Here is a 25,653-nt window from a genome sequence, read left to right as displayed (position 1 = left end):
TTGGAAGAGGAAGCGCATCTTCCCCTACCATGGAAGAGGGAGTGTATCTCCCCTGGCCTGGCATCCCAGGGTCCTTGGTAGCCCTGGGAAGGCCAACTGTGGAAGAGTGGGTACAACTTCCCCAGCCCTACTCATAATTTTACTGAAAATAAACCTTTCAGCCCTTTACTAACCACCTATAAATGTAGCGTAGCACAGTAACCTTCCCCTCTTAGAATTCCCTGATGATTTAATTCCTTTCTTAACTTTCTCCATTAAGGTGTTCACTAGATGTGCACTAGTCACTCCCATGGATCTCTCTGTCTCTGTCTTTGTCTCTGTCTCTGTCTCTCTCTCTCTCTCTGTGTATGTGTGTGTGTGTGTATAAAAACCCTTATCTGATTTCTATGGTGCAAAAGAATTTTGGTCCTGAAGCCTGCTAGGGCTGGAGAATTGCTGCTTTAAAAGTTATATATGACTGTGAACATTGGTAACAGGTAGAACAAGGCAGAACAAGAATAAAGAGAGAAAGAGAGAAGAATAAACATGGGCAGATGATTCCCATTGTGAATCGAGTTCTTTACCCTCAGATTTTTAGTCCCCTTTTAGCTTATCGTGGTGTCTTTAATTGAACCCTGCACGAAAGTCTTGAAGGCTAGAACTTTAAGGCTCCCATTACATTTCCCAAGCCTGGACCCCAGGTTCTCCCATGGGGAGGCCAGCCATTGAAGAGGGGGTACAGTGTCCCTGGCTTGGCATCCCTGGATGAGGGTGCACAGATTCCCGAGCCTGTTACCCAAGGGCCTGGCATGTCTTGGGGAGGCCAACTGTGGAAGTAGAAGTGCAGTTTCCCCAGCCTGGTGGATGTGGAAGAGAAGACATTGCTTCCACAGGCTGGCATCCGTGGAAGAGGGGACACAGTAATTTCATCATGGCACCCAAGGCCCAGGCCTGGTCTGGGGAGGACATCCGTGGAAGAGGGGGTACAGTTTACCTAGCCTGGCAACCATGGATGTGGTGGCACAGCATCCCTCACCTGGCACGCCAGAACCTATCCTGGGGAGTTCAGCCGTGGAGGAAAGGGCACTGCTTCCCCAGCCTGGCATCTTTGGACCTGAAAGCCCTGGATGAGGTGCGCATCTTCCCAGGCCTGGCACAACACAGCCTGTCCTGCCCTGGGGAGGCCAACCGTGGATGAGTAGGCCCAACTTCCTCAGCATGTCACCACAGGGACTGGCTTGCCCTGGGGAGGCAGGCTGTGGAAAGAGGGCACAGCTTCCCAGGCCTGGCACCCCAAGGACTGGACTGCCCTATGGAGGCCAGCTGTGGATGATGGGGAGCAGCTTCCCTGTCCTGGCACACCAGGGCTTGGCGTAATCTAGGGAGGCCAGTCGAGGATGAGGAGGCACAGCTTCCAAGCCCTGCAACCCAGGGCCTGATCTGCCCTGGGGAAGCCAGCTGTGGAAGAGGAGGCACAGCTTCCCTGGCCTGGCACTACAGGGACTGGCCTGCCTGGGGAGGCTGGCCATGTAAGAGGGTGCACATCTTCCCCGGCCTGGGACTCCAGTGCCTGGCCTGCCCAGGAAGGCCAGTCATGGAAGAGGAGATGCGTTTTCCCTGGCCTGGCTCAATAGGGCCTGTCTGCCGTGGAAGAGGGGGTGTATCTACCCCGACTAGGACTCCAGGGACAGGCTGACCCTGGGAAGGCTGACTGGAAGAGGGGGGGACATCTTCCCTGGTCTGGTACCCCAAGGCCTTGACAGCCCAGGGGTGTCAGCTTTGGAAGAGGGGGTGCAACTCCCCTGCCTGGCAGCCATGGAAGTATGGGCAAAGCTTCTCAGCCTGACACTCCAGGGCCTGCCCTGCCCGGGAAAGGAAGCTGTAGTAGAGGGGGCACATCTTTCTTGACCTAGCCAGCCCTCAGGATGCTGGGTGGAAGAGGGGGTGTTTCTTCTCTGGCCTAGCTCCCCAGGGCATGCATGTCATGGAAGAGCAATGCACATTTTCCCCAGCCTGCCTCCCCAGGGTCTGTCCTGGCTGGACCTGGGGAGGCCGGCCGTGGAAGTGGAGGGCACAGCTTCTCTACCCTTAGTCCCCGGAGTCTGCCCAGCTCTTGGAGGCTGGCTGTGGAAGAGGGGTGCACATGTGCCCAAGCCTGGAACCCCAGGGCCTGCCATGGGGAGGCCAGCCATTGAAGAGGGGGTGCAGCTTCCCTGGCTTGGGAGCCCTGGAAGAGGGGTCACATCTATTACTACATTTCTATCAAATGTTTTATGTTCAAAACATAGGTTTTGGGGGATATATATCTTTGTAATTCTGCACTAGAAAATGTTGTCAGAGGTCATGACAGAGGAGCTGTCATCAGTAATGGAGCTTAAGGAATACAGCCAACCAGAGAGCAAAGCTAGGATGTGAGTACCTGGAGGGACAAAGCCCTGGGGAAGTCGTCCCCAGGTACCCCTTGCTTCTACTGTACTTTCTCCTACTTGCTACCTCATGTTCCTTTGGTATTTGGCATGGTGTGATTACTATGAGAAAGGATCCCACTGTGTCTAGTATAGTGATGGTTTCATGGGAAAATCCCACTCCTCACTGGGAAATTTAGTTGAAGATAATAATGAAGATGATTTTTATAAGAGCAATGATGATTAGTTAGATCAATAATTTAAAGATTCATGTGGTTAGGACAGTTAATAAAAATGATTAGGGAACTGTTATAGGTAATTCTGCCAATTATTGCTCCAACAAGAGATACAAATAAGGGAAAATTAGGCTAGAAGTCACTTTCCCCTTTCTTAGATTTGCAGAGAATGGAAAATAAGAACAAAGAAGTTTCATGCATTATAGCTCCATGAATTATGCCTCTGGAAAAACAGGCTGATGATCAAAGAAAGCAATTTATACCTACACCCAAGGTTAGGCCTGAGTTTCTTGGTCATGCAGCTTACAGAATTAATCACAGGCCCAAGTATACACCTTGAAAAAACAAAGTTGTGAAAGGAAATTAAATGACCCTATTGTGTATAAAGAAAAACAGATGGCTAGCTAGACCACTTGAGTAAAGTTTTGTAGAAGAGAAATAGGATAGAAATCTGCTACACTGAAACTGTAAATAGCTGCCTGCTAGTACAAAAGGAACAAGCTGAAATATACTTGGCTTGTTTAAATCTTTGTTAAGGATCATTGCTTTGGGGTGAAGATGTTATGGTAGGAATATTAATACAAAAAAAGTTTAAGTGCTTATGGACTTCTAAGAAAAACATGTAATTTGTGATCATAATGTGATTTCATTCAGTGTGAAGACTAATTTGATTTTGAAAAAAAATGTAACTTGTGATTGTGACATAATCTTTTCTTGTGTAGAAATTTTTGTCTTAGGCGATATAAAAGGGATAAGAGAAAAGTAAAGATACAGATGAAGAGACTGACTGACTTGTTTCTCTGACCTGCTGGATGTTGGTTCTCTTAGCAAAATGGTTTTCAAGCAATCACATATGCCCAAAACTAAGCTGTCTGCTGATGTATTTCCTAATTTTGTTTGTACTGATTTGCTACTACTGCATCTTATGGATCATTTAGTTCTGTAGCTGCCAGCAGAGCTTGTACTGACAACAACATGCTACCATCCATTAATTTTTAAAGATGTACCCCTTCTGACAGAACTAATATCAGGGTGACATTTTAGTGATAAACCAGACTTTATGTGGGACTAAATGGATGTGATACTTTGACTGAGAAATGTCCAAAATAGGCTATGGCATTTGAACACTTGATTCCCAACTGGTGACACTGCTTAGGAATATTTAGGAGTTGCAGCATTGCTAGAGGAAGTATATCACTGGAGGTAAACTTTGAGAGTATACAGCCTTGCCCGACACTTTCAGTTCGCTCTCTGATTCATAATGTAATCTGTTTCCGGCTCCTGCCACTATGACTATTACTTGCATCCATGCCTCCTCACCATAATGTGCTGTAGGAATAATGAACGCTGAGACATTTGACTCTAATACTGAGGCTTGGGTAGGAGAAGCAATTTCCAAAGGTATGAGGAGACATAAAAATGGCAAATGTTTCAATTGTGGTAGAATAAGACATCTGAGAAGGGACTGTAGACAAGGAATTCCTAGAAATAGTGTCTCCTCTGGGAATGGCAAAAATAGAAGGTCTCCACCTTCTAGATTATGTAGAAGATGTGGTAAAGGCCGACATTGAACCAATGAATGTAGATCAACAAAAGACAGACAAGGCAACCCAATACCATGGGGAAACTCCTCGAGGGGCCTCTCATGGGTCCCCAAGCCAAAAGTGGTCCAGTCATTCCCAGTCACCATGGAGGACATATCTCACCAGGAAAATTAAAATATCCATTGCCTGCTGTAAAAAACCATACTGTTCTGGATGATGAAATAGACATGGAGGATGAATCAAAAATTCCAATAGGAAGTATATATGTTGGCAGACTTCTATAAATGATCAAAGACCAAATCTAAGAGTGTGTATAAATAATATTATAATTATTACTAGAAGAACACAAAGCAACTAGCAAACCTTTAGAGGTACCAATGGCTCTACCTTTAAAATGGTTAACTAAGAAACCAATATGGGTTAAACAATAGCCTTTAACAGAAGAAAAACTGCAGGCTTTAGAACAGCTGTTACAGAAGCAACTAGATGCCCACTATATTGAAGAATGAACCAGCCCTTGGAATTCTCCTCTATTTGTTGTTAAAAAGAAATCTGGCAAATGGAGAATGGTGACAGATCTAAGAGCTGTCAATAAGGTAATTCACCTTATGGGCCTTCTACAATCTAGAATTATTTTGCCTTCTCTATTACCTAAAGGATGGTCTCTTATAGTTATTGATTTAAAAGATTATTTCCTCACTATACCTATAAGAAAAGGGCAGAGAAAAATTGCCTTCACAGGACTATCCTCCCTTAGGCAATGCTTTGTGAGTCAGCCAGTGGAAATAATATGTAAACAATTTCCTAAATCTATAATTTACCATTACATGGATGACATTTTGCTATTTGATTCAAATGCAGATACCTTAGAAAGAATGTTTGAAGTAAAGAAAGTTTTGCCTAAATGGGGATTACAAATTGCTCTTGAAAAAAAATAGAAAGAGGAATTGGGGTGAGTTTCTGACCCCGCAGTGCCAGCCCGGGACAGGGAACTCAGGGGTTCCTCAGCCCCCTATCCTTCTTGGGCTCTCTGCAGGGCCTCTACTCCCTGCATGCTGCCTCTTTCTTCCTATCCCACCCAGCTTGCATCCAGAAGCCTCCCCACTTCGGCCCCACGGCCCTCTTTTGGCACATAACTCACCCAGCCCAGCCTGTCTGGGCACTGGGTCCTAATCCTCAGGGCACCCAAGCGGGCGGGAGTTCCTTTGTTTCTATAGCCTGCCTACACAAAGCAAGGTAGGCGCTTTGTTTGCGAGCTACCCAACCAGCACGGAGACCTGATCTCTTGGTGCCAGGAGAGCCAACATTGGGGTGAGTTTCTGACCCCGCGGCGCCAGCCCTGGACAGGGAACTCAGAGGTTCCTCAACCCCCTATTCTTCTTGGGCTCTCTGCAGGGCCTCTACTCCCTGCATACTACCTCTTTCTTCCTAGCCCACCCAGCTTGCATCAAGAACCCTCCCCACTTCGGCCCCACTGCCGAAAAGATTGACTGCATGAAAGTGATTGACGCCCTTAAACAGCATGTAAAAAATGCCCTTATAGAAATGGATGAGAAATATAACAGAAAGTTAGAAGAATTGAATAAATCAGTGAATGATACCCTAGAAAACCAAGGAAAAACAATCAAACAGATAATGGAAACAGTTCAAGACTTGAAAACTGAACTGGAGGCAAAGAAGAAAACACAAACAGAGGGCCGGCTGGACATGGAAAATTTAAGTAAACAAACAGAGTCTACAGAAACAAGCATAACAAACAGAATACAAGAGTTAGAAGAAAGAATCTCAGATTCTGAAGATACCATAGAGAAAATAAACACACTGATCAAAGAAAACAGCAAGTCCAACAAACTCTCATCACAAAACATTCAGGAAATCTGGGACACAATAAAAAGACCAAACCTAAGAATAATAGGAGTAGAAGAAGGAGAAGAAGTGCAGCTCAATGGTCCAGAAAATATATTTAATAAAATTATAGAAGAAAAGTTTCCCAATGCAAAGAAAGATATACTTATGAAGGTTCAAGAAGCATACAGAACACCGAATAGGCTGGATCAAAAAAAAAAAAAATCCCCTCGCCATAAAATAATCAAAACACAAAGCATACAGAATAAGGAAAGAATTTTAAAAGCTGCAAAGGAAAAAGGCCAAGTCACTTATAAAGGTAAACCTATCAGACTTACACCTGACTTCTCCATGGAAACCATGAAAGCCAGAAGGTCCTGGATAGATGTAATGCAGAAACTGAGAGACCATGGATGCAAGCCCATACTACTATACCCAGCCAAGCTTTCGTTCACTATAAATGGAGAAAATAAAATTTTCCAGGATAAAAACAAATTTAATCAATACGCAGCCACAAATCCAGGCTTACAGAAAGTAATAGAAGGAAAATCACTAACCAAGGAGTCCAACAATGACCACAATAACTCAGACATCTAGAGACCCTTCATCAACACAACTCAAAGAAGGGAAACACACAAACTCTACGACTAAAAAAGTGACCAGAGTTAACAACCACTGGTCATTAATATCACTTAATGTCAATGGACTCAACTCACCTATAAAAAGGCACAGGCTAAGAGATTGGATAAGAAAAGAGGATACAACATTCTGCTGTTTACAAGAAACACACCTCAACCACAAAGACAGGCACCTACTCAGAGTAAAGGGCTGGGAAAAGGCTTATCAAGCAAATGGACCTAAGAAACAAGCAGGTGTGGCCATACTAATTTCTAACAAAGTTGACTTCAAACTTAAATCAATCAGAAGAGATGGAGAGGGCCATTTTATACTCATAACAGGAACAGTTCATCAGGATGAAGTCTCATTCCTGAACATCTATGCCCCTAATATAAAAGCACCCACGTACGTAAAAGAAACATTGCTAAAACTCAAGGCAGCCATCAAACCGCACACACTAATAGTAGGAGACTTCAACACTCCTCTATCACCAATGGACAGGTCAATCAGACAGAAACCTAACAGAGAAATAAGAGAATTAATGGAGGTAATGAAGCAAATGGACTTAACAGACATCTATAGAACATTCCACCCAAATAGGGAAGAATATATGTTCTTCTCTGCAGCTCATGGAACCTTCTCAAAAATCGACCACATAGTCGGTAACAAAGCAAACATCCACAGTTACAAAAAAATATTAGTAACCACCTGTGTCTTATCAGATCACCATGGATTAAAGTTAGAATTCAACAACAATGCTACCCCCAGAAAGCCTACAAATTCATGGAAACTGAACAGTCAACTACTGAACCATACCTCGATTAAGGAAGAAATTAAGAAAGAAATTAAAGTCTTCCTGGAACTGAATGAAAATAAAGAAACAACATACTCAAACTTACGGGACAATATGAAAGCAGTCCTAAGAGGAAAGTTCATAGCATTAAGTGCCCACTTAAAGAAAACAGAGAACGCTCACATTGGAGACTTAACAGCACACCTGAAAGCTCTAGAAAAAAAAGAAGCAGACTCACCTAGGAGGAGTAGAAGACTGGAAATAATCAAACTGAGGGCTGAAATCAACAAAATAGAAACACAGAAAACAATACAAAGAATCAATGAAACAAAAAGCTGGTTCCTGGAGAAAATCAACAAGATTGACAAACCCCTATCCAAACTAATCAAACGGCAGAGAGAGAATTTGCAAATTAATAAGATCAGAAATGAAAAGGGGGACATAACCACAGACACAGAGGAAATTCAGAGAATCATTAGATCTTACTACAAAAGCCTATATGCCACAAAACTGGAAAATGTAAAGGAAATGGACACTTTTTTGGATAAATACCATAGACCAAAGTTAAACCAGGACCAGGTGAACAATCTAAATAGACCTGTTAGTCGCGAACAATTAGAAGAGGCTATCAAAAACCTCCCTACCAAAAAAAGCCCAGGACCAGACGGTTTCAATGAGGAATTCTACCAGAACTTCCAAGAAGAGCTAATACCTATACTCCTTAATGTATTTCACAATATAGAAACAGAAGAGGCATTGCCAAATTCCTTTTATGAAGCTACAGTTACTCTGATACCAAAACCACACAAAGACTCAACCAAGAAAGAGAATTATAGGCCAATCTCACTCATGAACATCGACGCAAAAATCCTCAACAAAACACTGGCAAACCAAATCCAAGAACACATTAGAAAAATTATCCATTATGATCAAGTAGGCTTCATCCCAGAGATGCAGGGCTGGTTCAACATATGAAAATCTACCAATGTAATCCATCATATAAATAAACTGAAAGAAAAACACCATATGATCATTTCATTAGATGCTGAAAGAGCATTTGTCAAAATTCAACATCCCTTTATGATAAAAGTATTGGAGAGATTAGGGATACAAGGGTTATACCTAAATATAATAAAAGCTATATACAGCAAGCCGACAGCTAACATCAAATTAAACGGAGAGAAACTCAAAGCCATCCCACTAAACTCAGGAACATGACAAGGCTGTCCACTCTCACCATACCTCTTCAATATAGTGCTTGAAGTTCTAGCAATAGCAATAAGACAACATAAGGGGATCAAGGGGATTCGAATTGGAAAGGAAGAAGTGAAACTTTCGTTATTTGCAGATGATATGATAGTGTACATAAGCGACCCCCAAAACTCCACCAAAGAACTTTTACAGCTGATAAACACCTTTAGTAATGTGGCAGGATACAAGATCAACTCCAAAAAATCAGTCGCCCTCTTATACACAAAGGATATGGAAGCAGAGAGGGAAATCAGAGAAGCTTCACCTTTCACGATAGCCACAAACAGCATAAAATATCTTGGGATAACTCTAACCAAGGAAGTGAAAGATCTATTTGACAAGAACTTTAAGGCATTGAAGAAAGAAATTGAGGGGGATACCAGAAAATGGAAGGACCTCCCTTGCTCTTGGATTGGGAGGATCAACATAGTAAAAATGGCAATTCTACCGTGGGCAATTTATAGATTCAACTCAATCCCCATCAAAATCCCAGGAAAATTCTTCACCGATCTTGAGAGGACAATAATCAACTTTATATGGAAAAACAAAAAACCCAGGATAGCCAAAACAATCCTATACAATAAAGGATTGTCTGGAGGCATTACCATCCCTGACTTCAAACTCTATTACAGAGCTACAGTGATGAAAACAGTGTGGTACTGGCATAAAAACAGAGAAGTCGACCAATGGAATCGTATAGAAGACCCGAATTTTTAACCCACAAACCTATGAACACCTCATTTTCGATAAAGGAGCTAAAAGTATACAATGGAAGAAAGAAAGCATCTTCAACAAATGGTGCTGGCACAACTGGATGTCAACCTGTAGAAGAATGAAAATAGACCCATATCTATCACCATGCACAAAACTCAAGTCCAAATGGATTAAAGACCTCAATATCAGCCCGAACACACTGAACCTGATAGAGGAGAAAGTGGGAAGTACCCTACAACAGATGGGCACAGGAGATCGCTTCCTATGTGTAACCCCAGCAGCAAGACATTAAGGGCAACATTGAATAAATGGGACATACTAAAACTGAGAAGCTTCTGTAAAGCAAAGGACACTGTCACTAAGACAAAACGGCAACCTACTGACTGGGAGAAGATCTTCACCAACCCCGCAACAGACAAAGGTCTGATCTCCAAAATATATAGAGAACTCAGGAAACTAGACTTTAAAATGCTAATTAACCCAATTAAAAAATGGGGCACTGAACTGAACAGAGAATTCTCAACAGAAGAAGTTCAAATGGCCAAAAGACACTTAAGGTCATGCTCAACCTCCTTAGCAATCAGGGAAATGCAAATCAAAACAACTTTGAGATATCATCTTACACCTGTCAGAATGGCTAAAATCAAAAACTCCAATGATAGCCTTTGCTGGAGAGGCTGTGGAGGAAGGGGTACACTCATCCATTGCTGGTGGGAATGCAATCTTGTGCAACCACTTTGGAAATCAGTGTTTCGGTTTCTCAGGAAATTCGGAATCAACCTACCCCTGGACCCAGCAATACCACTCCTGGGAATATACCCAAGAGATGCCCGATCATATGACAAGAGCATTTGTTCAACTATGTTCATAGCAGTATTATTTGTAATAGCCAGAACCTGGAAACAACCTAGATGCCCTTCAATGGAAGAATGGATGAAGAAAGTATGGAATATATATACATTAGAGTACTACACTGCGTTAAAAAACAATGACTTTTCGAATTTTGCATGCAAATGGATGGAAATAGAAAACACTATACTGAGTGAGGTAACCCAGACCCAAAAAGATGAACATGGGATGTACTCACTCATAATTCGTTTCTAGCCATAAATAAGGGTCACAGAGTCTACAATTGGTGAACCTAAAGAAGCTAAATAAGAAGGTGAACCCAAGGAAAAACATATAGTTACCCTCTTGCCTATGGGAAGTAGACAAAATTGCCGGGGAGGAAAGTGGGATCTTGGGGGGTGGGGTGGGATGGGGGAAAGGGGAGATGGGGAGAGAAAAGGGAGTAGGGGAGGATGGGGGTAACTTGGGGAAACAGGATGATTGGGATAAAGGAAGGCTGGATAGGGGAGCACGGAAGCACAATTCTTAGTTAAGGGAGCCACCTTAGGGCTGGCAAGAGACTTGAACCTAGAGTGGCTCCCAGGAGCCCAAGGCGATGTCCCCAGTTAGTTCCTTGGGCAGCTGAGGATAGGGAACCTGAAATGATCCTATCCTATAGCAATACTGACGAATATCTTGCATATCACCATAGAACCTTCATCTGGTGATGGATGGAGATAGAGACAGAGACCCACACTGGAACACTGGACTGAGCTCCCAAGGTCCCAATGAGGAGCAGAAGGAGGGAGAACATGAGCAAAGAAGTCGGGACCACGAGGGGTGCACCCACCCACTGAGACAGTGGAGCTGATCTATTGGGAGCTCACCAAGACCAGCTGGACTGTGACTGAAAAAGCATGGGATAAAACTGGACTCTCTGATCATGGCGAACAATGAGGGATGATGAGAAGCCAAGGACAATGGCACTAGGTTTCGATCCTACTTAATGTGCTGGCTTTGTGGGAGCCTAGCCAGTTTGGATGTTCACCTTCCTAGATATGGACGGAGGGGGGAGGACCTAGGACTTACCACAGGGCAGGGAACCCTGATTGCTCTTTGGACTGGAGAAGGAGGGGGAGAGGAGTGGGGGGAGGGGAAGAAGGGTGGGAGGAGGGGGAGAAGGGTGGGAGAAGGGGGAGGAAAATGGGAGGCTGGGAGGAGGCGGAAACTTGTTTTTTTTCCTTTTCTCAATAAAAAAATGACAAAAAAAATAAAAAATAAAAAAAATGTTTGAACAAAAAAAAAATAGAAAGAGGAGATTCTGTCAATTACCTAGGTCACAGCATAGGTTTATGGTGTAGGAGGTTCTTCTGTTTGTGTGTTGCTTTCATTGGTTGAATAAAGAGACTGCCTTGGCCTTTTGATAAGGCAGAATTTAGATAGGTGAAGTAGACAAAATAGAATGCTGGTAAGGGAAGTGTGGCAGATACCATGATTCTCCTGCCTGAGACTGATGCTGGTTGGAATCTTTCCCAGGTGTGCCACAGAGATTTCCTGACTCAGCAATAGCAGCAGAAAAACAGCTGCACCATTTTAAAACAAGGCTTCTTGGGCCCTACCACCGGTACAATCTCCAGTTATGGAGCATTTGTCGCCCCGGATGTTTGTGTGCCCACTTGGGGTCGGGATCAAAGCAAGTGAGACCATGCCTGTGGTTTGGCATGGCTTGGCGCTCCCTGCCTGGGTAGGCAGCAGGATCAGGTCTACTAGAAAGTGGCGGTTTTAAAATACCAATTTCTGGGCTGTGCTGCCAGAGTGACCTCTGTCTCTTGTGGGAGACAGAGCATTTCCATGGGGTTTGTGAGTAAAGTGCTATGGTTCATTTGATGGCCTCTGAATTCGCTGTGTGCCTAAAAGGGGAGCATTACGTGCGGCTCAGAGGCACAACTGACTCCAAGGCACAAGCAGCTCTGCTATGCTAGTGGTGCACACAGCTCAGAGGCATAAGCAGCTCCGCCATGCTGGACTGGGCGGGGCAAGCCCACAGTACCTGTTTTTGACCTAGGAATGTCACAGCTTAGATTCTTAAGCCCTTAGCAATTTAAAACTGCAAAACAAAACTGCTCTTGGACAGTAAAGAATTACAGATCCACAATAGGACAGATTCAGACATAAAAGACCTCTAAATGGGTCACACTGTTAAATAAATATACATAGGCTTAGAAGAGAAAAGATAGAGTATAAAATAAAGTTAATGTTTTTTAAAAAGGGTAAAGTCTTTAAAGAGATAGAGTACAGATAATTATAGATTAAAAGAAATAAAGAAAAATAAGCGACATAAAAATGGAAAATTCACAGAAAGCCTGAATTCTGTGTATTATTGTGTTTTCTTTAAATTTTTTGACTGTGAAGGAGCTAAGTACAGAGAGACATCTCATTATATGGGCTGCCAAGCTAAACCAGCATGGATATTATAAAGGTTTAACACAGCTTTTTGCTGTTTGCTGGCGGCATGCCGCAGCTCCTTTAAGAGAGATTTTCCTGACTCAGCAGCAGCAGCAGCAGCAGATAAAAGCCATACCATTTTGAAATGCAGGCTTTCTGTGCTATGCTGCCAGCGAGACCTCTGGCTCTTGCGGGAGACAGAGCATTTGGATGGGGTTTGTGAGCAAAGTGCTGTAGCTTGCTTAATGGTGTCGTGGACTGGCAATGTGCCTAGAAGTGGGTCGGTGCGCATGGCTCAGAGGGACAAGTGGCTTCACCATGCTGGACTGGGCAGGGCAAGCAGGCACTGACATATTACCAGAGCAATAACACAGCTTAAGTTTTTAAGAAATGCTTAGCATTTTATGAAGTGCTCCTAGACAGTAAAATATTACAGAAACATAGTAGGACAGATTCAGACATAAAAGACCTCTAAATGGGTCATAGTGTTGGATAAATGTACGTAGGCTTGGAAGAGAGAAGAAAAAGAGTATAGAGAGTCATAAAATAAAGTTAATGCTTTAAAAAAGATAACATCTTTAAAGACACAGAGTACAGACAGTCAGATTAAAGGAGTAAAAATAAAAAAATAAACATTAAAAAGTAATAGAGTAAAAACAAGCCATGTAAAGACGAAAAGTTCACAGAGAGTCTGGATTATGTATATTATTGTGTTTCCTTGAATTTTTTGACTGTGAAGGAGCTAAGTACAGAGAGACATTTCATTGTATGGGCTGCTAAGCTAAACCAACACATATGTTTTGGTTTCTAGCCATAAACAAGGGTCACGGAGACTACAATTGGTGATCCCAAAGAAGCTAAGTAAGAAGGTGAACCAAAGGAAAAACATATAGTTGTCCTCTTGGCTATGGGAAGTAGACAAAATGGCCTGGGAGAAAATTGAGATCTTGGGGGTGGGGTGGGATGGGGGTAAGGGGAGATGGGGAGAGAAAAGGGAGAAGGGGAGAATGGGGGGAACTTGGGGAAAAAGGAGGATTGGGATAAAGGAAGGTTGGATAGGGGAGCACGGAGGCACAATTCTTAGTTAAGGGAGCCACGTTAGAGTTGGCAAGAGACTTGAACCTAGAATGGCTCCCAGATGCCCAAGCCAAGGTCCCCAGTTAGTTCCTTGGGCAGCTGAGGATAGGGAACCTGCAATGATCCTATCCTATAGCAATACTGACGAATATCTTGCATATCATCATAGAACCTTCATCTGGTGATGGATGGAGATAGAGACAGAGACCCACACTGGAGCACTGGACTGAGTTCCCAAGGTCCCAATGAGGAGCAGAAGGAGGGAGAACATGAGCAAAGAAGTCGGCACCACGAGGGGTGCACCCACCCACTGAGACAGTGGAGCTGATCTATTGGGAGCTCACCAAGGCCAGCTGGACTGTGACTGAAAAAGCATGGGATAAAACTGGACTCTCTGAGCATGGCGAACAATGAGGGCTGATGAGAAGCCAAGGACAATGGCACGGGGTTTTGAACCTACGTAATGTGCTGGCTTTGTGGGAGCCTAGCCAGTTTGGATGTTCACCTTCCTAGAAATGGACGGAGAGGGGAGGACCTAGGACTTACCACAGGGCACGGAACCCTGACTGCTCTTTGGACTGGAGAGGGAGGGGGGAGAGGAGTGGGGGGAGGGGGAGAAGGGTGGGAGGAGGGGGAGAAGGGTGGGAGGAGGGGGAGGGAAATGGGAGGCTGGGAGGAGGTGGAAACTTGTTTTTTTTTCTCCTTTTCTCAATAAAAAAATGGAAAAAAAAAGCATCTTAATTCCAAAATTTGAGTCTAAGGATATGTTGCTTTTAGAAAGGAGGCTCTTCTATTGTTTCCACATAAGATGAGAACCTGTGGAATACTTCCAGACAAATATGGTTTGATAGACCACGCACCCCTGAAAGGTTGTCATGAACACCCTCTTTTTTTAAATGTGTAAAATTTTACCCTGTAATATATCTCTATATGTTTATCATTGTTTTCAAAACACTTTTACAATGAACTGCACAGAAAATGTAAAGATAGATACCACTGACCCTACCCCTACAAAGCCAGCAGACATCCCTGTTCAGGTGTAGGCCATACCAGGCAGAAGAATAGACCACCACAGATTAAATCTGGATATCAACAACAACAGAAACTGCAAACATCCTACAAACTCATTGGAAACTGAACAACTCCATATAAATCAACTACTGTGTCAAGGCAGAAATCAAGAAAAAAGAAAATAAAAACTTCCAACCACACAAAGATTCAACAAAGGAAGAGAATTACAGACCAATCTCATAAAAATTTATGCAAAAATACTCAATAAAATACTCACAAATCAAATTCAAAAACACATCAAAAAGATCATACACCATGATAAGTAGGCTTCATTGTAGAGATGCAGGCATGGTTCAACATACGAAAACCTGTCAATGTAATTTACCATATAAACAAGGTGAAAGAAAAAAACCACATGATCATCTCTTTATATACTGAAGATACCTTTGACTAAATCTAACATTCCTTCATGATAAAGGTCTTGGAGAGATCAGGGATACAAGGAACATACCTAAACATAATTAAGGCAGTATACAGCAAGCCTACAGCCAACATCAAATTAACTGAGAGAAATTCAATGCAATTTCACTAAAATCAGGAACAAGATAAGGCTGTCCACTCTCTCCATATGTATTCAATATAGTATTCAACGTTCTAGCTAGAGCAATAAGACAACAAAAGGAGATTAAGGGGATATAAGTTGGAAAGGAAGAAGTCAAAGTGTTGCTATTTGCAGATGATAAGATAATTATCACATAAGTGATACCAAACTTTTTACCAGGGGACTCCTACAACTGATAAATATCTTCAGCAATGTGGCTGGATATACAGTTAACTAAAAAATTAGTAGCACACCTATATACAAATGACAAACAGGATGAGAAAGAATTCAGGGAAACAATACCCTTTACAATAGCCACAAAAGTATAAAATATCCTGGGGTTAACTATAACCAAACAAGTGAAAGACTTTATAATAAATACTTAAAGTCTTCAAAGAAGAAATTGAAGGAGATATCAGATGATGCAAAAGTTTCCCATGCTCATGGATTGGTAGGATTAACATACTAAAAACAGCCATCCTACCAAAAGCAATCTACAGATTAAACACAATCTCCATCAAAATTCTAACACAATTCTTTATAGATCTTGAAAGAATTAATGCTCAACTTCATATGAAATAAAAGACCAAGGATAGCTAAAACAACCCTATATAATAAAAGAACTTCTGGAGGTATCACCATCCATGATTTCAAGCTATACTACAGAGCTGTAGTAAAATAAACCACATGGTACTGCCATAAAAACAGACATGTTGATCAATGGAATTGAATCAAAGACCCAGACATAAATACACATATCTATGGACACCTAATTTTTGATAAATAAGACAGAAATATATAATAGAAAAAGGAAGGCATCTTCAACACATGGCACTGGTCCAACTGGATGCTGGTATGTTGAAGAAAGCAAACAGATCCATACTTACCATCTTGCACAAAAAATTAACTCCAAATGAATCAAAGACCTCATCATAAGACCAGATACACTGAACCTGATAGAAGAGAAAGTGGGGAATAGCCTTGAACTATTGGCACAGAAGACAACTTCCTGAACAGAACACCAAGAGTGTAGGTACTAAGATCAACAATTAATAAATGGAATCTCATGAAACTGAAAAACTTCTATATAGCAAAGGATACCATCAATAGGACAAAACGACAGCCCACAGAACAGAAAAGATTATCACCAGCTTCACATCTGACAGAGGGCTAATATCCAAAATATATAAAGAACTCAAGAAACTAGACATCGACAAACCAATATTAAAAATGGAGAACAGACCTATTTTGTTTTGTTTTGTTGAGAAAGTATTTCTCTATGTAACAACACTAGTTGTCCTGGAACTAGCTCTATAGACCAGGCTGGCCTTGAACTTACAGAGATCCTCCTGCCTCTTACCTTTGCCTCCTGAGAGCTAGGGTTAAAGGCACGTGCCACCACTGTCCTGCTGGACTACAGATCTAAACAGAATTTAACAGAGAAAACCAAAATGGTCAAGAAACAAAGAAATGTTCAATATCATTAGCCATCAGGGAAATGAAAATCAAAAAGACTCCAAGACTCCATATTATGCTTATTAGAATGGGTAAGATAAAAAACACAAATGACAGTTCATGCTGGAGAGGATGTAGAAGAAGGGGGAACATTCCCTCCACTGCTGGTGGGAGTGTAAACTTGTAAAGCCACTTTGGAAATCAATATTGCAGTTCATCTGAAAATTGGGAATTGATCTATGTCAAGAACCAGCCATACTACTCTTGCGCATATACCCAAACGATGCTCAACCACAGGACACTTGCTCAACTATGTTCATAGCATGTTTATTAGTAATAACTAGAACCTGGAAGCAACCTAGATGTCTCTCAACTGAAGAATGGATAAAGAAAATGTGGCACATTTACATAACAGAGTATTTATTACTTAGCTGTTAAAAACAATGACATAATGAAATTTGCAGGCAAATGGATGGAACTTGAAAAATATCATCCTGAGTGAGGTAACCCAGACACAGAAAGACTAACAAGGCATGGATATTAGCTTTAAAGTAAAAGATAATCATACTAAGGTCCACAGACCCAGAGAGTCTAAGAAACAAGGCAGGCTTAAGGGGGGAACACAAGGATCTCCCTGGGAAGAAGTAATAGAACAGCTTTTGAGGATGGACTGAGGGCGAGTGGGGTTGGAAACAGGAGAGATCAAGTCAGAATGTGGGAGAAAATACTGGGAATTGGGAGGAGCATTTGGGGGGGGGGTGAAGTGAAAACAGTTCAATGGAAATTCGATGGAATTTACAAGAGTAACCATAGCAAAGACTCCTAATAATGGGGGACACAGAGTCTGACTCGTTCATCTTTTATAGCCAGACAAGGCCTCAAGTGGAGGGATTGAGGTAGCAACCCAGCCACAAAATCTTCAATGTATAGCTTGTCCTGCCTGCAGGGTATTCTGGGACCAGAGCCTAGCAGAATCATCATTAAAGAGACCAGAGAGACTATAACCAGTAATTGACTGGAGCAGTTAAACATTAGGCAGAGATCAGGGGGACTTGAGGAGGAGGGGAAGGAAGGATAGGAGTAACCAGAGAGGACAAGGACACCACAAGAACACAACCCATAGAATCAACTGACTGGGACTCATGGGGGCTTACAGAGATCAGGGATCCTGTACGGGTCTGACCTAGATCCTCTACAATATGTTATGGCAGAGTAGCCTGGTGTTCTTGTAGGATTCCTAAGAGTGGAGTGGGGGCTGTCTCTGACCCTTTTCCTCCTACTGGGTCACCTTGTTCAGCTTTGATATGATGGTATGTGCATGGTCTTATTGTAGCATATTAAGCCATGTTTGATTGATGGCCTTGGGAGGTCTGCTCTTTTCTGAAGGGAAACAGAAGGGGGATGGAACTAGGGGACAAGGGAGGTGGGGGAAGCATGGGGAAGGGGAGGGAGGGATGTAATATATGAGAGAAGAGTGAAAAATATAAAGAAATATGTGAGAATAGAACAAGTAACACACAGGGACATACTTATCTCAGTTAAGGATTAATGGCACATTTCAACTTATACCTTTGGCTTGATATAAGGAAAAAAATCAAGTTAACACTATAAACACCAAAAGGAATTGCATAGTTTCAGGATTCACAATGAGTCACACACACCAAGCTGAAACTTACAGCAAAAGTACATAATGAATTATTTATCAATTGAAAAACTTTGCCTCAATCCAAACTTTTAGGAAATTAATTCTAAACATTGAGTATATATATATATATATTTTTTTTTTGGTTTTTCGAGACAGGGTTTCTCTGTGGCTTTGGAGCCTGTCCTGGAACTAGCTCTGTAGACCAGGCTGGTCTCGAACTCACAGAGATCCGCCTGCCTCTGCCTCCCGAGTGCTGGGATTAAAGGCGTGCGCCACCACCGCCCGGCAAATGTGTAGCCCAGGCTGGCCTCGAACTCGTGATCCTCCTGCCTCTGCCTCCTTCAGCAAATCCTACCGGCGTGCGCCACCATAACCGGCAAAAAAAGCTTCATTGATGGCTGCTGAGAGATTGTTTTGTATGTCTCACTTTTACCCTTCTTATCACAAAATAATGACATAATAGATATGAGAAATGAAACAGAGAAACAAAATACCTCAGCCTAAGATTTAAGGCATTTCCATATTTTCTTAGACATAAGTGCAGTTGTTTTAAAACCCTGGAAAGAAATATCATATTCTATACTTACTGAATCCACAAGGTTTTCTGTTTTGTCTATCAGTAATTCCAATCTTTCTCCACGTTGAGCAACCAAATCTGGAAATATTTTTACAAATAGAAATGATGTTTTATATTAGAAATAAAGGGACCCACTCACCAAAGCCAAAAGCCCTAAAACTGAGTTCAAAGTTCCATGAAGTTAACTATTTGACTTCAGAAGAAAAGCAGCTGACCTCAATTCAAGACAACAGATAGTTGCATAGAAACAACAGACTATATTTTCAAAAACAGCTTATTTAAGGAAAACAGCTAACCTCCCTATTCTGCCACTAATGAATGCTTTCCCATTTCACTATCATTACAAAACTCCCATCTTGGAGAATATGAACTGTGCCCTTGGAACTATGGTCACTGAGTGACTGGGTCTTTTGCCCTGATCATGGTGAGGCTAGTACTCAGGATGGCACCTCTCCAGCAAAAAAAAAAAAAAAAAGCCCTCTCTAGATGTTTGAGGTCATCTAACTTCTCATCTTTTTTTATTTCTTCCTATAAACTTAATCATTACATATCCTTACAATAAATATGCAAGTTTGAGGTTAGCAAAACAATCCAGAAAGGTAAGGGTGTTTTTTGTCAAGCCTGATAATATGAGTCCAATCTCCAGAACCCACATATACATAGGAGAAAATAGGTTCAATCGAGTTGTCCTCTGCCATTCACACATACACAGTGGCATATTCCAGTTACCATACACAAATAATTAAAAAATAAAAATCTGAATGTAACAATATGAGATTAAGCCAACAATTTCAAAACTTTGAATAAAAAAATCAATGCCTGGATAAATTAAAAGATGAATTCTATATAAAATATTTCAAGAAAAATACACACTACTTTAACATAAACTTCTGTTTTTTTTTGAACAGGGTTTCTCTGTGTAGCTTTGGAGACTGTCCTGAACTCACTCTGTAGATCAGGCTGTCCTTGAACTCAAAGAGATCTGCCTGCTTCTGCCTATCGAGTGCTGGGATTAAAGACAAGTGCCACCACTGCCCACCTTTCACAAACTTCTTGAAAAAGACAAAAGAAAAAAATATTTCTCAACATATTAAATGGGTTCATTATTATCTTGGTTATTAAAGTCAAACAAAGGCATCACAAGAGGATCTGGAGATGTGGCTCACTTAGCAGAATTCTTTGCTAACATGCAAAAATCCTGGATTTAATCATTAGCGCTACATAAACTGGAACACATCTATAATCCCAATATACTGTTGGATAATGGTCTTTTATCCTGTCACTTGTATTATTTTTAATAAAACGCTGATTGGCCAATAGCCAGACAGGAAGTATAGGTGGAGCGACCAGGCAGGAAGTATAGGCAGGACAACTAGAACAGGAGAATTCTGGGAAGAAGAAAGGTCAGTCTGCAGCCATCACCCAGACACAGACAAAGCAAGATGAGAATGCCTCGTTGATAACAGGTACCAAGTTACGTGGCTAACACAGACAAGAATTATGGGCTAATATAAGTTATGAGTTAATAAGAAGGCTAAGCTACTAGGCCAACCAGTTTATAATTAATGTAGGTCTCTGTGTATTTTTGGGGTATTGAACAGATGCGGGACGGGGCAGGACAGAAATCTCTGCCAACACTAATACCTTGGAGGTCAAATCAGCGTTAGTTTTAATTGACAATTTGATACAACTTAGAATCACTTGGGAAGACAGTATGGATGTGGTGGTGGCACATGCCTTTGATCCCAGCACTTGGGAGGCAGATGCAGCTCTCTCTGAGTTTGAGGCCATCCTGGTCAATATAGCTAGTTCCAGAAAAGTCAAGCCTACACAGAGAAAACCTGTCTCAAGAAACAAACAAGGAAGGGGTACACTCATCCATTGCTGGTGGGAATGCAATCTTGTGCAACCACTTTGGAAATCAGTGTTTCGGTTTCTCAGGAAATTCGGGATCAACCTACCCCTGGACCCAGCCATACCACTCTTGGGAATATACCCAAGAGATGCCCGATCATATGACAAGAACATTTGTTCAACTATGTTCATAGCAGTATTATTTGTAATAGCCAGAACCTGGAAACAACCTAGATGCCCTTCAATGGAAGAATGGATGAAGAAAGTGTGGAATATATACACATTAGAGTATTATGCTGCGGTAAAAAACAACGACTTCTCGAATTTTGCATGCAAATGGATGGAAATAGAAAACACTATACTGAGTGAGGTAACCCAGACCCAAAAAGATGAACAAGGGATGTACTCACTCATAATTGGTTTCTAGCCATAAATAAGGGTCACAGAGTCTACAATTGGTGAACCTAAAGAAGCTAAATAAGAAGGTGAACCCAAGGAAAAACATATAGTTACCCTCTTGCCTATGGGAAGTAGACAAAATTGCCGGGGAGGAAAGTGGGATCTTGGGGGGTGGGGTGGAATGGGGGAAAGGGGAGATGGGGAGAGAAAAGGGAGTAGGGGAGGATGGGGGTAACTTGGGGAAACAGGATGATTGGGATAAAGGAAGGCTGGATAGGGGAGCACGGAAGCACAATTCTTAGTTAAGGGAGCCACCTTAGGGCTGGCAAGAGACTTGAACCTAGAGTGGCTCCCAGGAGCCCAAGGCGATGTCCCCAGTTAGTTCCTTGGGCAGCTGAGGATAGGGAACCTGAAATGATCCTATCCTATAGCAATACTGACGAATATCTTGCATATCACCATAGAACCTTCATCTGGTGATGGATGGAGATAGAGACAGAGACCCACACTGGAACACTGGACTGAGCTCCCAAGGTCCCAATGAGGAGCAGAAGGAGGGAGAACATGAGCAAGGAAGTCGGGACCACGAGGGGTGGACCCACCCACTGAGACAGTGGGGCTGATCTATTGGGAGCTCACCAAGGCCAGCTGGACTATGACTGAAAAAGCATGGGATAAAACCGGACTCTCTGAACATGGCGAAGAATGAGGGATGATGAGAAGCCAAGGACAATGGCACGGGGTTTTGATCCTACTTCATGTTCTGGCTTTGTGGGAGCCTAGCCAGTTTGGATGTTCACCTTCCTAGACATGGACGGAGTGGGGAGGACCTTGGACTTTCCACAGGGCAGGGAACCCTGACTGCTCTTTGAACTAGAGAGGGAGGGGAAGAGGAATGGGGGGAGGGGGAGAAGGGTGGGAGGAGGGGGAGGGAAATGGGAGGCTGGGAGGAGGGGGAAACTTTTTTCTCCTTTTCTCAATTAAAAAAAAAAAGTGCTGGTAGCTCTTCCAGAAGTCATGATTTAAATTCCCAGCAACCGCATGGTGGCTCACAATCATCTGTAATGAGATCTGGCGCCCTCTTCTGGTGTGTTTATATATAATTAATAAATAAATCTTTAAAAAAATAAATAAAAGAAAACAAAACAAAAAACAAATTAAAAAAGAAATATCTAGATCAGATTGGCCTGTAGGCTTATCTGTAGGAATTTGCCTTGTTTACCTTAATTGATGTAAGACTCAGTCAAAATGTCGATAGCACTATACCCTAGTTTTTGGCCCTGCGACATTTAAGCGTATGGTAAGATAGATGAGCACTAAGCATGAATGCATTTATTTTTCTGTATTCTTAAATGTAGATGTGATATAACTGGCTACTTCAAGCTTGTGACTTCCCTGCTATGATGGCTTTGCAAACTAAAACCTTTTCTTTTTTAAGTTGCAAACCTTTTCTTCTCTAAGTGCTTTTCTCAGGATATTTTATTTAAATTATAGAAAGAATACTAGAATACAGGAAAACCAGAACTTTAAGGTCATCATCAGCTAAACAGTAAGTTTAAGCACAGTCTTACATGAGACTGTCTCACAAAAGAAATGTACACCATAAATTGAGAAAACAAATAGACTAACAACCACCAATACACACACACATACAAACACATACATACACACACACACACTCACACACACATACACACACATACACACACACACATACAAACACACACATACAAACACATACACACACATACACACACACACACTCACACACACATACATACACACACACATACACACACACACTCACACACACATACATACACACACACATACACACACACATATACACATACACACACACACACACACACACACACACACACACACACACACACAGAGGCTGGTGGTCCTGGTTCTATAAGAAGAACAAGCTACAGAGAGCAAGCCATAAGCAGCACCCTTCCATGGCCTCTGTATCGGTTCTTGCTTTCAAGGTTGCAGCCATGCTTGAAGTCATGTCCTGACTTCCTTCACTGATGGGCTATGATGTAGAAGTGTAAGCCAAATAAACCTTTTCCTCCCCAAGTTTCTTTTTGTCATGGTGTTTTATAGCAGCATTAGTAGCCATAATCAAAATACTGCCTGATATACAGGCCAGGGAAGCAAACTAATTGCAGATCTTCAACGTTCCCTTTCTTCCAAATCTCATCCGCTAGTCTTACCCCCAGCTCTATAACAGACAACCTGCTACAGCCTGCCCTCCCTTTTAGTCACCATTTCCAGAGGATTATATAGATCTTCTCCAACATTCTTCCACATTCATACCTTTGTCTCAGAACCCAACTCTAGCAGGCATTCCCCTGGGAAGCTACCAGTAAAGCCATTCAGAGAACCAAGTAAGCCAGTGAAGAAGGTAGGTGAGCTTCAGATCTTTACTCCCTATCCTTTCCTCCAAAATCAATACCCAAGTTTCATCCCCAGATCCACAGCAAACTACCTTCTGTGGCCTCTCCTGATTATTTGCCTCCATTCCTAGGGAACTAAACAGATTATGGTAGAACACCTTCTTCTCCTCCTTCCTGTGGAGCCACCCAGCCTCTCTTCTAGCTCATTCCCATTTCTAAGTATCAGTTCCCAGTACCTAGAAATGCACTGAACCAGGAAGCCCCTTGTCCATACTTAGCAGGATCCCAGAAGCATTCCCTATCAAGCAATACACAATCACAACACCCACCTAAGAAGCAAAGTGGGCAATAGAAACCAAGGAACAAAACACCCACCCAACAAAGGCAAGACCAGGTATCAACACCTAGATCAGTGGCTCTCAACCCTCACAAGGGTTGCATATCAGATATCTTGCATATCATATATTTACATTACAATTCATAACAGAAGCAAAATTACATTTATGAAGAAGCAATGAAAATAATTTTATGGTTGGGGGTCACTACAACATGAGGAACTGTATTAAAGGGTCACAGCATTAGGAAAGTTAAAAATCACTAATCTAGATGGTGAAAACAAGAAAATGCTGTTTCTGCCTCCCTACAATAGTCTGTCTCCAATCAAATAAACCAGTGTTATTTGTGTTCATATGAATGAAACTATGCCACTGAAACGTACCTATGTTTCTGACCATGATTCCTTTTAGTTCATCCACTTGGGCTTGAGTCTCCATCATTCTGTCTTGCCCTTTATTTTCGGAATGATGCTTCTACAAGATATTAAGTTTTAACTTACAATATTAAGACATAATTAAAAAACGAAAGTGTAACAACCTATACTGAGGAATGCTATAGAATCATGGTTCTATTATATAAAAGATACATATACCTGAAAAATGTTTACATTTAGAAAATTATTGGCAAGGAAGTCAGGACCACGAAGAGTGCACCCACCCACTGAGACAGTGGGGCTGATCTATTGGGAGCTCACCAAGACCAGCTGGACTGTGACTGAAAAAGCATGGGATAAAACCGGACTCTCTGAACATGGTGAACAATGAGGGATGATGAGAAGCCAAGGACAATGGCACCGGGTTTTGATCCTACTTCATGTTCTGGCTTTGTGGGAACCTAGCCAGTTTGGATGTTCACCTTCCTAGACATGGATGGAGGGGGGAGGACCTTGGACTTTCCACAGGGCAGGGAACCCTGACTGCTCTTTGGACTGGAGAGGGAGGGGGAGAGGAGTGGGGGGAGGGGGAGGAAAATGGAGGGGGAGGGAAATGGGAGGCTGGGAGGAGGCGGAAACTTTTTTTTCCCTTTTTATCAATAAAAAAAATAAATTAAAAAAAACAAACAAAAAAAGAAAATTATTGGCAGTATAAAAACTGCTCTCATATGGAATGCACTTTAGTATAAAACATCTTATTTTAAGTAAAATTCAGTGAATGTATTACAATATTTGAAATATATGAGACTCTTAGGGCAGAGGTGAGAGGATATGTAATCTGTGCTTATACAGGAAGAAAGGAACAAATTAAAAATGACTATAGTTGGGATGGGGAGAGGCAGGATAGGATAAAAGTACTCTTGATTTTTCTTATTTCTTGAATATGACAGAATAGGGGCACACTCAGTTCGTTTAATATCTGCCCATCTAGCTGCTGGGATTACAATATGTATCTTACTTTCATTGGCTTCTCTCAAGATCTAGAATATAATAGACTGATGATAGTATACATTTTGAAATTATCACTCAAGACGAACAACTATAAAGTACTTAATGCACAATATTACAGATATTTCAGTATGGAAAGTAATTCAGAAAATATATTAATTAATTCCCTATAAAACTCTATGATGTAGATATTTTCATTATTTCTATTTGCTATAGGGAAGAAATTAGTAATTCAATGGATCACACACAAATCT

At 41.9% G+C, this 25,653-nt stretch overlaps 1 protein-coding gene across 7 annotated transcripts in view; it reads right to left on the bottom strand.

Annotated features, from left to right (window-relative positions):
* LOC121436645 (vesicle-associated membrane protein 7) overlaps nt 1-25,653 on the bottom strand; it is a 45,389-nt gene that overhangs the window by 6,167 nt on the left and 13,569 nt on the right. For all 7 annotated transcript variants that reach the window (XM_041636655.1, XM_041636659.1, XM_041636656.1 and 4 more), the window contains 2 exons: nt 24,401-24,491; nt 19,035-19,102 (listed from right to left, as the gene is read on the bottom strand). In XM_041636655.1, coding sequence (XP_041492589.1) covers nt 19,035-19,102; nt 24,401-24,491 — 159 coding nt within the window. The remainder of the gene's footprint in view (nt 1-19,034; nt 19,103-24,400; nt 24,492-25,653) is intronic.

This window comes from Microtus oregoni, unplaced genomic scaffold (genome assembly GCF_018167655.1).
Source record: "Microtus oregoni isolate MIOR12 unplaced genomic scaffold, Mior012 000050F_000, whole genome shotgun sequence".
NCBI lineage: Eukaryota > Metazoa > Chordata > Mammalia > Rodentia > Cricetidae > Microtus > Microtus oregoni.
This window is presented reverse-complemented; position numbering and strand designations above follow the sequence as displayed.